The following is a 16,137-nucleotide window of genomic DNA, read 5'->3' as shown; positions in this document are numbered from 1 at the left end:
CACGGCTAGGTTGCCGGTAGATGGAAAAAAAAAAAAAAAGCCACATCCGCTAGTTGCATAACTGGGATTGAGGAAGCTTTCAATAGAATTAATATTCCTATAACATTTGGCCAAGAGTTTTATAGTTTAATTAGCAAAATTTGGAACTATGATTACGAAGATTCTTTATTTTTATTTTTTCTCTAAATTTAATGAGTACTACGACATACTTATAATGATGGCGGTCATCTTTTTGTTGCAATTGAAGCCCCCTTCTCTATTCTGGCAATCCCACTTGTTTAAGCGTGAATTCAGGTCCGGATTCTCGCATTCATTTATATCTGATACAAGATAATAAACAAACTAATAAATCAATTAAATCTTAAAGCATTTTGGATCTCAAACCCATAGATAGAGACACAAGTTAGTGTTTCTTTGTTTGCAGATTGTTTTGACAAATTAATTCTAAGAAATAACTAATCAGTGCTCCCATTCAAATTGAGTTAAAAATTTTTGTCTATCACAACGAAAAATAATTTAGTAGCATTGGTGATCAGAAATCCGAGTTATGCAACCAGTGGCTATGGCTTTTTTTTTCTTCATCTGCCAGCAACCTGGCCGTAGAGGTAGAAGAGCACGTATACCTTTTTTTAGGATTAAAGATAAGTATAGAATCTAATAAATAAGGGATAATTAATGAGATCTTAATAAAAAAATATTACAATTAATATCTTTTTTACCGTTAAATTTACTTAAATCTAATAGTTTAGAAAAGATGTAACTCTAAAGAGTAATACCTTTTTTAAACCGTTGGATTTAGATAGACCCAACAATTAAAAAAAGACCATCATTATTACAAATATTCTTATAAGATCTCATTAATTACCATCATTTATTACCTTCTAAATTTATCACTAAACCCAAAAGGCGTTTGACATCTGACTCTCTCTCTACATTTCTCCCTCTCTCTCTCTATCTCTCTCTCCTCCATCATTGCTTCTCCACCATTGTTCCACCTCTACACATTGCTAGCAAAAGGAAAAAAAAAAAAAAAAAAAACCCAAGCCGATTCAGTGTTACTCCTTGACTTGATACTGGGCAAACTATTTAAAGAGGAGCCTTCTTTCATCGAGCCTAAATAAAAAATCCCTCCCTATGCTTTTACTATCTTGAGCCTAATTTGATTTATTGCAAATCCACAAAAGTTGTTAACCAAACTAGCGTGTTCATTAGTTCTTCCATCAGAAAAGCTCTTTAGACTCTAGAGCATCAAAGTTCTAATAATTAGAAACAAGTTCACTTGTTGAATTGGCTGGTTTGTTTTTTATACTATTTTTTAACCAAATCTGCGTACTCCTTTCACCACCATATGGGGATTTAGTGATTTACCCATTATTGTTAGTGTTTGGCTTGGGTTTTTTTTTTTCCTGCTGGCAACCTGTAGAGGTGGAACAATGGTGGAAGAGCAATGGTGGAAGAGACAGAGAGAGAAACAAAGAATAAGAGAGTCCGACGTCAAACATTTTTGAATTTAGAGATAGGTTTAAAATGTAATAAATGAAAATAATTAATGAGTTCCTAATAAAAATATTTGTAATAATAATGAATCTACCTAAATCCAACGGTTGAAAAAATGTGTAAATCTAAAAAATGTGTAAATCTAAAGAGTTAGACCAAGTGTAACTAAAAGTAAAAGATAAAAATTATGATTAACTTCTATGCCCTTGAATAAAATATTTTGAGGGGCAGAATCTTCAACTTTGATTTACCTGAAGAACTGATTAAAAAACACCAAGCACTAAACAGTGATTGAAATATTAATTAGGAGGACAATTTACGATAAACTTTGATTATCTGGCAAGTGTATAAAATTTTGCTGACGCAATTCTTAAGTTTAAAAAACAACACGAAAAGCAGAGGGTGGAATAGGGGAGCGTAAATGCTGACTCACAAACACGACTTCTTTGTTTTGCTACTATCCCTCTTGTGAATGGCTATGAAGCTATCCTAGCACTTAGGTATGACAAATTATAGGCAATTCAAGATCAAGAAATTTGCAAGGGATTTCGAAGAAAACATTTGGAACAAGACGTAAATAATGCTTGATGCTGCAATATACACTAATGCCACATAACACAGCTTCTACTAGCAACCAGAAAAAGTCACATTGCCCTTATAAGTGTTTTTAACCATTTTTAACAAAAGAAATAAATTCCAAATGCATTGTTTCATCCCTACTCCTCTAGCAAACTGTAATTCTTAGAGCACTTGCTATAATGCTTACAACCTAATCATACACCAAGCATCTCATTAACTAATCTGTCTAAATACCAAGCGCGGCAATCCTTAAAAACATTCAAGTACCATATAAAGCTATAACCCTTTTCGCCTAAAACATTTTCCAATCCCAAGTTGAAATCAAAAGCCATTCTCCAATCCCACCCTCTAGACTCCAACAACGCCCCATTACACTTTTAGCACAAAATCAAAAGGCTAACTCCTATAATGGAAAGAGGTGAATGATTTCAAGCTACAAAAGACCTCTTCAATCCAAGACTTCCTCTTAACAGTCCTAAAGGAAAAAATAAATAAAATCGTCAATACCACATTAACAAGGAAAGGGAAGGCAAACAAAAAATTGAATTGTTAGGTAGAATGAAAATGACACTAGTGAAATGCAAGCCCTTAAGGGAATAATATAAATGCCAACAAGTGCCCTTTAACACAAAAGACTGCCAAAAACATAACTTTTTCACGCAGAATATTGAACAAGTAATGTATAAGCACCTGCCCTTGATACCACCATTGGTCAGCACTTGTAAATCAACGTTTTGCAATCAATAAGTCTAGAGTCAAAATATATTTCACAAAAAATTTCACAACTGCAGAGGTGACAAGTTATTAATAGTGGACCAATATGAGAATCAATAATAACCTACCAACTCAACAGTTGTGAAATTTATTGTGAAAAATATTATGTCTATAGAGCATTACTCTATTGCAATGCAAGCCAAAGGTTGAACCATTAATGGTTTTCAATGGCAGGCAAAAGCATACAAACTTGCAACATTGAACAAATGATCTCTACTTGTTCTCTATTGATTGTTCCTCATGGCGAAGACCACCATATAAGAGAAAAACCAAAATGCAATAAAAACAATTTACCGAAAAACTCCATATTTAGAAGTTAATTACAATTAGTAAAATTTCCAATACAACTTAATTGTTTTCCTTTTATTCATGTCAATCCAATTCTGCACATTTTAGTTTGAAACACATCTAATCTACACTGCATCTAGCTTGCAATTAGTTGCATACACACTACTCTCACGTGGGTGAGAATTCCAAATCAAAGAGTGGCTATTGCAAGATGTGCAAATAACATCTTAATGGAACCCACACCCATGTGAGAGAAATGTATAAACACTTGATGTGCAAGTTACACACAACCAATGAGTTTTGAACCCATGACTTTAACCTCCACCCTTTTAATGAGGAGGAGGTGCCATTTGGGTTAAAGCTCATTGACTACACAAACTTTAAATTTGTAACAAATGGTCAGAAATAAAAAAGGAAAATTCTTCAAAAAAAGACCCCAAGATCTAAGATTGAAACTTTCCTTTTCTTTTCCTTCCATTCTGATGACCCAACAGAGCAAAGGCAATTCACAATCCAAAAATCAAATCACAAAGAATGATTAGAATGTATCAGAGAAAGGGGAGCCAGATAAGCAAAAATGACATATCTGGATAAAAATAAACCCCCAAGACCTTGAAATTCAGTCTATGCCTCAAGAACAAAGCCATCAAGAAACAAATCCTTGCAGCCGAAAGGAGAGGCAAAACACACCCAAACTACCACAATTAGAAATAAGTATATAAACCTAGAGGAAGACAAAGGGATGAAACCAAGTTGACTCTAATTAAGCATTGCCTCAATCAAGTTATATCATCAAAATCATAGTTGACCCCTACATGTTGAAGTTCAAAATACATTTTTAAATCCTGAGTTTACACCATCATATACGCTCCCACCTCGTGCACTAACTCAGTTAACAGGAAACTTGAGAACAACACCAATATGTTGAACAGCCTAGTGGATTTGTTAGGAACAGCTTAGCTAGCTGAATCCATGATAGATTATTTTGAAGAAAAAAAAATCCAAATTTATCAACACCCATATGTTGATTATGTTCTTAAAATCTTAGCTAATTCCTTAAAAAAATCTTTAAAAAAAAAAAAAATCAACAATAAAGTTATCTAAACTTGTTGGATATCCTATTAGGCAAACAAGATAATAAAATAACAATAAAGCTATCTTCGCTAAGAGATTAAACAAGAGCATTTCAAATAGAAATTATAGAGAACAAAAATGAAAATGTAGCAAAGGCAAAGGGAGGCCAGAGAAGTAAGAGGCGACTAAACTGGACAAAGTTGAACCCCCAGGCCATTGAGCTAAATTGATTTATGCCCCCAGAACAAAGCCATTCAAGAAATTGATCCTTAGATCTTAGCCCTTGTAGCTGAAAGAAGAGGCAATCATTATCACACACACACGCACACACACACTCACTCACTCACTCACTCACTCACTCACTACGCTACCACCACCTTCACCATTTAACAAAAACAAAAACCCTAGAGAGAGAGAGAGAAAGAGTTCGGCGAGAGATGAATTGTGAAGCGGCATATATAGGATAGAGCAGCAGGGCTTCAAGGTAAACCCTAGAAGGTGATGACATCACATTCTTGTCCATTATCACTGTCTATAAAGATGCTAATGGGCTTCAAGTTTAGCCCAACCCAACTGGACCCTCTTTGAAGTAGAAAGCTCTCCGTCCAAAAAAAAAAAAAAAACTCTCTTTCTCATTTCATTACTCGGATTAAATATTGTAAATTAAAGGAATATTATATGTATTATTAAAATATTAAAAATTAAATCTTTGACCTGAAATAAACTTTGGAGATCAGATGATTAGATATTAACAAAACCAATTAGCCATTGATTTTCACATTTCTTATTAGATATTATTTGTACTTGTCACCTATTTTGAGTTGTAAATGTGTACGTCACATTAAAATTATAAACTTTAAATACGTTAAATATATAGGATGTACATCAACGAATGTAAGAAAACAATTACCATTAGCAACATGTTTAGCCTTGTAAGTATATCATATTTGATCTTCCCACTTAGATGTATCAATTATCCAAAATTATCAAAATAAACAAAAACAAAAATGGTTGTGTCGCTATCGAGAGGACAAGGAAAAAATATTCTAATTTGCTGGGTACATGATAAGCATATTCTCATCAAGTTTTAGGATTGAAACGCATCTCCAACCAGGAAGCGTGCAAAAAGTCCAAGAAAGGTTTGGTAGCGAGGATCCAAACCACCAATATATACTAGCCTCATCACATGCATTTTGTATGTAGATGAGGCTTTTTTTTTTGGTATAGTGTCATAAGTTTTTTTTTAAGTGAAAATGTCGGGCTTAACGGTCCTATTTTATAGCCAAAAAAAAAACTTGTCTTTATTTTTTATATATAATTTTTATTTAGAGAATCTAATTTTTAAGTAGATAAATTAATTTGAAAATTAACAGAAGAATGATTCTATTTTTTAAGCAATATTTTAGTGAGAGTTAAAGTTATATTTTTTTCGAATTGTTCTTTAGTTTTATCTCTACTTAAACATAGAAGTGTAAGGGTATTTTTGAAGAAAAAAAAATAAAAATCCCAAGCAGGAAAAGCCTCTTAGATAATGCATAAATTGGTACTATTGAGGATTCAGTTTGAAACTATCGAAAATTATATGGTTTAATTTTTCAACAGTGTTAAACTTCAAGGTTTTCTAAGGTCTAAATTATAATTTAAACGAAAGAATATTTGAAACTCAAAAGGCCAAAGCTAAACGTGGCCTATTCCAAAAATTTCCAATGATCAGATGATAAAACTAGGAGGTACCAACACCATAGTACTAAACAAAGGCAATCCTCCAATCACATAAAAGCATATATTCATCTACACAGCCGCAAGGAAATAGATCTTGAGAATAAAACAATATGTATCAACTTCAAGCCCCTAATTCACTTTAAAAAAAAAGAAAAGAAATCAAACAATATCAAGCACTGATCGAGAAATTAAATTTACAGTAAGGGAATCCTTCCTTTTCTTCTCCGTTTTTTCCTTTGACGAGTTCATATATTTCTGGAAAATTCAGTGTGGATTACCCCAACAAGGTATCTATTGTTGTCGGTCTAACCACAAATTGGCATACAGTGTAATAACTCTTATTGTAGGTATATACTGCACCTCGAGAGCAACACTGATTTAAAAGGTATCATCACTTAAATCTAACAACAACACACGATATGTCATCTTTACTGTCTCTTTTCAAGGCTTCAGCTGTTAATTGCTTAGCTGCTTTCTGCGGGTCTTTGATCCTTCTTGCAATATCAACTGCTTCTTGATTAGGCATTACCTGAATATAACGTGCAAAAGGGAAAACAATCTCTTAAAGGTTTACACTAATGCAAGGACAATGTAACAATCATGTGCCATTTTTTGTATGAACGTGTAGATAGTGCTACAGATCTTCTGAGTGAAACAATTACCTTCCAAAGACCATCACTAGCAAGGATTAAAAGTTCGGTATTGGCATCTACAAGAGTCTCTTGTATGTCTGGGTCAGATCGCAAATGTGATTTGAGGCTCTTGTCTCCAAAAGCACGAGAAACTGCCAGCTGCCCGTTGACTCTAGGGACATCCCCTGATAAGATGGCATGACAGAGATCAGGATTATTGCTGTAACATTACCCAACTTCCAAGCTTACTAAATCAAAACACCACAAAGAAAATACCTTATCCAAACAGTTATGAATAAACACCATAAGAGTTATTGTTTCATTCATAAAAGCTGCTACATTGTGTCTGATGACATATGCAGATCACAGGGATCTTTGGTTTAAATCTATTTTATTGACACTTAGCAAAGTTACTAATGATAAAGATACTTCACATCATTGGAAAGAAAAATAAGTGAGTAGTTTGAATTCATTAAAATTTGCAAGAGACAAGGATAAAGTGGTAAGCAATAGCCGGTATGGTCAAAGCACCTTGACTAAGAGAAAGAATACACTTGAATTAGAACTCTTAGCATGGTTAAAGCACAATGAAGAAAAAAAAAAAAAAAAAAAAAGGAAAAATCAGCATGGGTGCTCCTTCCTAAGCTTGGACCCACTTTATTCTGCATAAGTCCCCATTGAGAGCAGGGACCATATTTTCTTTGAATGCTCTTTCACACAAAAAAATTGGAGGAAGATTACTTGCCTGTGTCTAATTAAAAACTCACAGTGTCAATAGGATGCTGTAATTGAATTGGGTACTAGAGAGACCACAAAAAATTTCTCAAAGCCGTGTTATGTAAATTGGGCATGGCTGCCACTGATTACAATATCTGGCATCAAAGAAATGCCTGGGTCTACAGAGGGCATATCAAATCTGAAGATTCCATCATCACCTCCATCATGTGAGATGTTAAAGCTTGATTTGAGATTTGCAAGAAGGTGAAGGTGAAGGTGTCACTGCAGTTAAAGTTTTATGTTCAAATTGGAGCATCTCTTATAAAGTTTTCAAGAACTAAGGAGGCTTTGCTGTTCTGGTTTATACTTTCCTTTGTTTTACTGTGTAATAATTCCTAGTAGTGCTGATGTATGTGTTGGTTGTTCTGTGATATTAGGGTACTATTGTCTTGTGCTGCTGTGGGTTTTGGTGTGGTTCTGTGTGGTGCTAGTATGCACTGAGTAGTAGAAATGTTGTGTTCTTTTTTCCTTAATAATGAATTTATCTCTGTTTCATAAATAAGTAAAATAAATATATATATATATATATATATATATGACCAACATGATAATAAGCAGATTGTTGAGCAGCATAGATTTGTCAAAGGAAGCCGAAAAAAAAATCAGGCAACACCTAAGATATACTGAGTAGCACGTTAAAACAAGATATATGCAGCAGGGACCCACCCACTACCTTATAGAGAATTAGAAGTCCCTATTTCTGAAAGAAAGCCCTGAATCTTGACCACCACCCAAACTTTTGGTGTCATCTGATATTTACCTAGTATCAACAACTCTGGAGAAGAACAAAACAGCATCATAGTCATCAAGAGGTATAAGCCACATGCTGAGGTATGATACCAAGTTACCAACTCAAAGGAACTCCAAAGCAGAGGGCATCCATTTTCACTAGGAGATCGTTTTCTAAGAGTCAGTTTGGGAATACCTTAGTCTGGGCATACTAAGTACTATGTATATCACAAACCCAAGACATTGGAGAACTCCCACAAGCCTACAACTATTCCATATGATGACAACAGAGTTATCACCTTCTGCAGGAAATTTTTCTTGTTTTTCTCTTCTTATTGCAAAGAAGGATATCCACTCTGTTTGTGTTATCTCATCCAAGAGGCTCGTGATACCCCCCAAAAAAAGAAGTCCTTCTCTCCCAATCAACCTGGCTACACTATAGAGCAAAACCCACAATTCAAGGTCATCAGATGTGGGTCTTTCAAAGGGCAGCTATCAGATGCTTGTTGACAAAAAATAGTGTAATACCTTTATGATTTTGGACAACACGGATCAGATCATGAACTCCTCATATTTTTCTGAAGTGCCCCAGTGGACTATAAAAATAATTAAGTTATTCCTTGGTTAATTTGATACAGTGACCAATAGACAGTGTAAGCAAACTCTTTTTTCTGGGCAGTCTTGCATCCAAAGTAGGGAGCACTAAATCCCACCCAACCTCCCAACACGGGAGACATCTAGATGCCTTAAAGATTCATCACTGAAAGCCTAAAAAAGTGTCACTACAATGAAAATTTCATGCAGCAATCATATGAGAAATTTGGGATAAGGCTTCTTGTTGTTGTTGTTGTTGTGGTAATCATATGAGAAATTTGAATCAAACAACAAAACTTTGGGAAAAAAATCTTCTTCTGAGCACCTAAAATATAAGTAGAAAGCTACCAGTTTAGTGGACAGGAATATGATTTGCATGGTAACAGCACAGCTACAACATAATCTAGTCCTTGCAATGTGGATCAGCAGAGTTTTTCTTTAAGAAAAAGGCAACTGATCACTTTAAAACAAAATATCTTAATAATAGACCAAGAGGCAGGATGTTTAAGGGCTTGATCAAGCTATGAAACAAAGCACATGAATTCACTCTTTTACTTTCAAAATTATTTTGGTGCATATCAAAGTAAATGGACATTGGACAGGCAACCTAACCGTTGATGGACTAGTTCCCACAAATGCTACTCTGGCTCCTAACAATCAGACAATCACAGAGAGATCTACCAACACTTTTAAGTTCTTATGAAATAATTTCTTGTAGATGATGATTGATAATTTTAATAAATAAATAAAAAGTTTTGGCTCCAAGGGGAGGAGGAAGAGGAGATTCAAACTAGTGACCTCCGCTTCATGAGGCATGGTCCCAGTTGATATTTTCTGAGGAGAACTAGCCATTTATAAGATGCAATTGCATAAATTAATCCAAAAATAGTTTTAAGAAAATAAAAAATGATGCCAGAAATTTGAAGATGAAACTCCATTTAATGATGATTAACAAATTCTAGCTAGGTAATTATTTAGAATAAAACATCAGCCATGTTAATTAACTTCAGATGAGAACACATTCAAACAAACTCTTTAAAGAGAGGTGGCTGTGAGAAACCTGGCATGTTTGAGACAAAACCGCCTTTGTTCTCGATGCTGCCTCGCTCGGTGTTGGGCTCATGGTCTATAGACATCTGTATTGCCTGGCCCCCTCTTGAGAGGACTGCTCGTGAATCTCCAACATTGGCTACCCATAATTTTTGGCCATTTATCAAAATTGCAGTTACGGCTGTAGACCCACCCCGCCCCAAGTCAGAACTGTGAGAGAGAATTGCCTGGTCTGTCTTCTCATAGGCTTTTGAGATAGATCTGTTGGGGTCAACCCAAAATTCTTCCTAAAATGATTACACTAGAGTGTAAGAAACTAAGAACGCATCTTTAAAAGTATTACATAACCGAGTAAAACTGAAACTTAAAATTCTGTTAAAGTTTAAAACAAGACCCCACCTCCTTTAGGATATTGGAAAACAAATGTTTTTGTAGGTAGGAAGGAACAGTATCTCCCAAATGGCCATCATAGATAGCAAATAGTCCTAATTCATGTCCATCAATCTGCATAAATTTAGCAACATGGTAATCCTCCATGGGATGATTAGCTTTCCCTTTTACTAGGCTGAAACCAAACTTGATTAACCCCTCATGGCTTCTTCCTTTGCCAGAGCTAGATGAGGAACGCCCTCCTACAAGCTACATAACAAAACTATAAATAACGAAAACCTCAATATTAATCTTGCATGTTTTAGAGGAAGTTATATGGTACAGAAGCAAACAAAAGTAGTTGCAAGTTGCAACTTTGAAAACCATTTGCATGAGGCTGCAAGAAGAAGATTAAACAAAGAAATTACTATATTTAATTAACAGCTATCATTCCAAACAAATGAAGCGTTGAAAGTTATTGAGATAGGAACTTTTTTTTTTTTTTTTTCGTCCTTATTTTGGTCTCTATTAGTCTATTTTGCTATGTTTATGATGGTTCTTTTTTGTTTTTCTTTTCTTAGAGGGGAGAGAGAGCATGAAAGAGGATCACCAGAAGTTAGTTATATAAACTGCAAGTGAGAAAACATGCAGTTGGTTCAATTCCGATCATCAGTTCTTCCTAAGATGGCCTAACAGTGTAAAAATTTCAAAATCTCTTATACCCAATTTCAGCAACCCTGCAAATACCAGTCCAATTCTGTGCTAAAAGTCCCCCATCAAACTCACTAAAGAAGCAAGAAGATAACTTGAACAGTTGAACCACTCAAACTAACTAGATGTGCCATCATCACCTCCAAAGCCCCCCAATTATCCATTCTATACAAGTGATTATACAACAAAGAATGATCAGTAATCTCACTAAGAACCTGCAAACGTTGAATAATTCAACTGAATAACATCACAAAATTATCATATTCACTCAAGAGTCTATGCCCCTACTAAGAAAATTGGAGACACAAATCAATCACACAACACAAATAATCCTCTAACAAACAATTAAAGACTGTGCCTTTTCAGCTTATTGGTTAACCTTTTCACAACACAGAACATATTGATTGCTATTAGAGACAACTGATAGACACATAAAGTTTTAAAAAAAAAATCCTCACCTTAGAGTAGGAACCACTAAAACAGCAGAGCCTATCCATTAAAGGAATTCAACAGCCACTTCAACTTCTTCAACTAAAATTTCAACATCCAACCCCTGTAGCCACCTCCAACCCAGATTTCAAACCAAACCCGCCTCCCCAATTTCACAAACTGCACAAGCAAAAACAATAGTTGATCATTATAATATGAAATGAACAAAAACCCTTCAACTATTAAAACCCTAAAGCCTTAAAGCCCCCCAAGAAAAAGCCACAAAAGCTAAAAACAAGAACAAACCAAAACTGGGTTATTGACAATTTCCTCTTACCGATCCAACTGAAAGCCAAAAATGGCTGAACTTCGTTGTTTTGGCTGTGATTTTTATGCTTGCTCCTCTTGTTGTTATTAGCTCGCACACAAGCTATTGAATAAAAGAATGATAATTTTTATAAATAAAATAAAATAAGATAAAATAAAATAAAAGAAAAAGGGAGAGAGAATATTTGAAACCTTTTTTCTTAAAAGAAAAAAAAGTTTGTGAGACGAAGGAATCGAAGGAGAGCTATGTGTTTCTTTATGGAGGTGATGATTTTTAATTGAACCGTTCGGAGGAGACTTGGCAATGAGAAAGATATTATTATTTATAAGTAAAAGAGAAAAAAAGGCTGACACTTAGCAGAGCAGACTTCCTTTCCTGTTGACTTTGCTGTATCTACTTCTACCGTTTCTGTCTTTGTTTATTTATTAGTGACGGTAATGGTAATTGTTAATTAACTATTTTAAGAAATGTTTTATATTATTTTTAGGATAAATATAACATGATGTAAAAAACAATAAGTTTTTTTTTAATTGTTCCCAAAATATTTTATAAACTAATATTAGGACATCTGTTAACTTTTTTTCTCCATTGGTTATTAGCTTTTTGGATTATAGTACAATTTCTCCATTGGTTATTAGCTTAACTGATTCAATGCACTCTATTTCACAAATTTATTTTTTGCCATAATTTTAACGTTGTAGAATGTGAATGATTGTCTACTACTTACATATAGATTCACAAATTTTTTTTCTACCACTCACACTTTGCCACATCACAATTGTGGCAAATAAGTTGTAAATAGTTTGTTCTCCTATATTTTTTTCTCAAGGTAATTCTATTACCAGGTAAAAAGTAGTTGTGTCACAATTATTTTATGTCGTAATATATTTGACTTTTACATGAACTTACTATTTTTTCTTTGTTACTCAATTACTGCAATGTGGGCAATTGTAGTACAAATTATAGTTTTTTTTTTATGTGGTTCACGGACCTCCACTAACCAAAAAGAAAAAAAGAAAAAAGAAATCTAATAGAAAACTATATATGTTGAAAGAATTCTACCTTTTTTTTTTGAGAGAATCCTTTCATACTTGTATTAAGGCAAAAATACAAAACTGACCCTCTAACTTTCAACATTTTTCATTTTAGCCCTCTAACTTTAAGTTTTGTCATTTTAGTCGAACTTTCAATTTTTGTCAATCTAAGCTTTCGTTAGAAGTTAGTTAAGGCTGCCGTTAAACACACTAAAAAGACGCCGTTTTATCATTTTTTTTTTATATATAAATTTCGAAATTAAAAGAAAAAAAGAAAAATCTGTAAAAAAAAAAAATAAATAAAAAAAACATTTCATGGGGAACGACGACTGGCGGTGGTGAAGGCCATGGAAGACAAGCTAAACAAGGAGATCTCAACATTGGATCGCCTTGACCTCAACGATCTAGAGGCGCTCAGAGAAAGGAGGCTCCAGCAGATGAAGAAGATGGCTGAGAAGCATTTTTGTTGTTCCCCTTAAAATGTTTTTTTTTTTTACAGATTTTTTTTTCTTTTAATTCTGAAATAAAAAAAAGGGTAAAACGACGTCGTTTCTCCGGTGAGTTTAATGGCAACCTTAACTGAGTTATAACATAAGCCCGAATTGACAAAAATTGAAAGTTAAAGAGCTGAAATGATAAAACTTAAAGTTAGAGGATTGAAATGAAAAACGTTGAAAATTAGAGGGTCAGTTTTGCATTTTTGCCTTGTATTAAAGACTGCAATACATTCCATCTTACAAACTACTAAGTATAGATTTTTGTTTTAGCGAATTTAGAAATTATAATACCTACACCCCACCCCAAACCCACCCCCAAGGTCAAATTAGCAATCCCATGAAAACACCCCAAGCCTTTATGGCAAGGGGAGGTACCACTTGCCTAACACGAGCTGTAATTACTAACTACTAAGTTTAATAACACAAGAAGGTACTATAACACATAAGAAATTCTTTCTTTGAATTACATCCTCGTTGGTCAACTCTTCGCAATTAGGAAAATTATAAAATACTCTTAAAGTACCGTAGATACATATTTTTTTCATCTCAGATGAATAATGGATCTCATCATAAATGTAATTAGTGAAACATATTATTATGTAAAAGGAAGAAATACATAGTTATTATACACCTAAAGTATTCTATGATTACTCTACGATCAACCAAAAAATATATTTTTTAATGGAAGTAAAATTATTGTTATTTTTATTCAATCAAAAAGTTTGCATAAGTAACAGGAGGAATCTAGAAAAATCACTTATCCATATTTTTATACTAATGGAAACGTTTGATATTCAAATCCCCATATCTGTTGTTGTAACCTGTAACTATCGCTTAAAAAAAAAATCATATTCAATCGTAATACTACATATTTATTAGGTTAGAATATGATAAGGTCCAATAAAATAGTATTTACATGAAATGCAATGATAAATTATAGCATGCCACATGATAACATGTGTCTTTTAATTTTTTATCCTTACATGATAACCATTTTGTAACCTCTCCTAAAAATTCATGCAACATTAAAGGCGAAACTACAATATTGGTCCCTCAAGTTTACCCTGTGTGCGCAATTGGTCCCTTAAGTTTCAACTGAGCACAATTGGTCCCTCAAGTTTATAAAATGAGTTGTATTAGTTCTTTTACTAACTGCCGTTAGTGATGTTACTTACGTGGCTAACGGAATAATGACTTGGCATTTTTTTAAATGACATGACATTTTTTAAATTAAAAAATTGCAATAACTAATTTCCACCTCAGATTTTAGTGACCCAGTTGAAATCAAATATTAAAATATAACCCGGTTACAAATTAAACTAAACACATTTATCATCTAATTTTGGTTTCACGCACGATGGCGCTAGGGAGAGAAAGGGGAAGGAGAGATTGATGCCGCCTCCCTCTGACCCGTCGCCGGTGGAAACCCAAGCCCTAGCCACCGCCGGCGACAGCCCTTGTCCCGTGTCCCTGTTTCTCTCACACAACCACTGACCCACCTCCCTCCTCCCATCTTAGGTCAAGGACATGAATGAGAGATTTAATACCATTCTCATCCATGGAATGGATATGCTCCTCCACCCATTTCCCAAGAACCAAATCCAACTCCAAAAACCCTCGTTGTTTGCTCCTATATATCAATCTGTTTCCCACATCCAAGGGAGAAAAGTTTTTAGAAGAATTTAAAATTAAGATCTCCATCAAAATTAAAATGTGACAAAGAAATCAAAGCCCAAAGTATGATTATATTAAGACAAAGAAATAAAGTGGAACCTGTTAAATAATTGCCTCTTGCTCTCTTCATTGGAGAGATCAATATCCAGTGATTGGGTATTTGAAGAAAACCCAGAAACCCAATGATATTGAGGCTTGAAAAGGGCTTGAGGGGAAGTGGCAGCAATGGAGCTCCGGTTGAAATCAAATATTAAAGTGGTTGTGCCAGAGAAATAGGGATGCGGGTCAAGGGCTCTCGTCGGCAGGGACTAAGGTTTGGGTTGTCGCCGGCGGTGGCTAGGGCTTGGATCTCCACCAGCAGTGGGTCAGAGGGAGGCGGCGTCAATCTCTCCTTCCACTTTCTCTCCCTGGCGTCGTCGTGTGTGAAAGTAAAATGGGATGATAAATGTGTTTAGTTTAATTTGTAACCGAGTTATATTTTAATATTTGATTTCAACCGGGTTACTAAAATCTGAGGTGAAAATTAGTTATTACAATTTTTTAATTTAAAAAATGTCATGTCATTTAAAAAAATGTCAAGTCATTGTTCCGTTAGCCACATAAGTAATATCACTAACGGCAGTTAGTAAAATGACTAATACAACTCATTTTATAAACTTGAGGAACCAATTGTGCTCAGTTGAAACTTGAGGGACCAATTGCGCACACATGGTAAACTTGAGGGACCAATATTGTAGTTTTGCCAACATTAAACAATAACTTTATGGTGGATTTCATATCCCAAAAAACATTGAAAGTGTTTCCTTTTTTCCTTTTTTGAATAAGTGTTGGTGGAGCTCAAGTTATTTAAACCATTATTTATAAAAACTTGTAAAGTTAGGTAGAATTTTTTTTTCTTATTATAGAATAAGAAAATTCATATTAAAATTATTTAAAATTTTTAATTATATTAATTATGATATCATTAGTAGAAACATCGATTAAGCACCAATTGCACCAAAGAACCAATTACTTTTTTCTGTTCTTTATCTGGTCCAATTTTCGAAATCATAGTTCAAGAGAGCATAGCCAAAAAGAATGAAAGAAAATACACAGAAACAAACGGGGTGTTTGATAAAGTAGTTTAAGATGAAATTTTTAAAAATAAGTATGAGTGAAAAAGTGTATAATATTATTTAAAATATAAAAATGCGAGTTTGAAATGAAAAAATTAACCGAATCAAAATAACCCAAAAAAGCGTTTGATGTGTCATTTTTTTTTTTCACCCAAAAAAAAAAAAAAAAAGTATCATACTTTTGCTGACCATGATTGAACAAAGTTCATTGACGCAGCGATTGATTTGTCTCGAAATTTGTACATGGAACACAGGAACAGCCGA

General features: G+C 34.1%; 1 protein-coding gene and 1 long non-coding RNA gene across 5 annotated transcripts; both read right to left on the bottom strand.

Moving 5' to 3' along the window:
* Positions 1-2,100: 2,100 nt before the first annotated feature.
* On the bottom strand, positions 2,101-4,690 carry LOC142612998 (uncharacterized). Its single transcript, XR_012840215.1, has 2 exons — positions 4,404-4,690; positions 2,101-2,551 (listed from the first exon to the last, which is right to left on the bottom strand). It is a non-coding gene; the product is annotated as an uncharacterized LOC142612998 (long non-coding RNA).
* Positions 4,691-5,960: 1,270 nt separating this feature from the next.
* Positions 5,961-11,924, bottom strand: LOC142613647 (putative protein phosphatase 2C 10). 4 transcript variants are annotated; one of them, XR_012840299.1, is made up of 9 exons: positions 11,745-11,877; positions 11,563-11,655; positions 11,255-11,405; positions 10,116-10,355; positions 9,727-10,003; positions 8,601-8,668; positions 8,017-8,508; positions 6,597-6,751; positions 5,961-6,463 (listed from the first exon to the last, which is right to left on the bottom strand). XR_012840299.1 is itself a non-coding variant. In XM_075786085.1 (7 exons), the coding sequence occupies exons 3-7, from the start codon at positions 11,291-11,293 to the stop codon at positions 6,326-6,328; spliced, it is 849 nt and encodes a 282-aa protein (XP_075642200.1). In that variant the 5' UTR covers positions 11,294-11,405; positions 11,563-11,655; positions 11,745-11,924; the 3' UTR covers positions 5,961-6,325. The 4 variants fall into 4 exon arrangements, 2 of the variants coding, with proteins under 2 accessions (XP_075642200.1, XP_075642201.1); XR_012840298.1 differs by having other exon boundaries at positions 6,048-6,463; positions 8,017-8,668; XM_075786085.1 differs by lacking the exons at positions 8,017-8,508; positions 8,601-8,668 and having other exon boundaries at positions 11,745-11,924.
* Positions 11,925-16,137: the final 4,213 nt, after the last annotated feature.

The sequence above is a fragment of the Castanea sativa genome, chromosome 10 (genome assembly GCF_040712315.1).
Source record: "Castanea sativa cultivar Marrone di Chiusa Pesio chromosome 10, ASM4071231v1".
Classification (NCBI taxonomy): Eukaryota; Viridiplantae; Streptophyta; class Magnoliopsida; order Fagales; family Fagaceae; genus Castanea; species Castanea sativa.
The sequence above is the reverse complement of the archived record's forward strand: the minus strand, read 5'-3'. Positions and strand labels throughout refer to the sequence as shown.

What these genes read in the sequence shown, in the direction of transcription:
- LOC142613647 (XM_075786085.1), bottom strand. Translation starts at nt 11,293, where the DNA reads ATGGATAGGCTCTGCTGTTTTAGTGGTTCCTACTCTAAG. An exon ending in TTAGTGGTTCCTACTCTAAG is followed by an intron (nt 10,356 to 11,254) that starts GTGAGGATTTTT and finishes TTTGTTATGTAG; the next exon opens with CTTGTAGGAGGGCGTTCCTC. An exon ending in CTAGTGATGGTCTTTGGAAG is followed by an intron (nt 6,464 to 6,596) that starts GTAATTGTTTCA and finishes CGTTATATTCAG; the next exon opens with GTAATGCCTAATCAAGAAGC.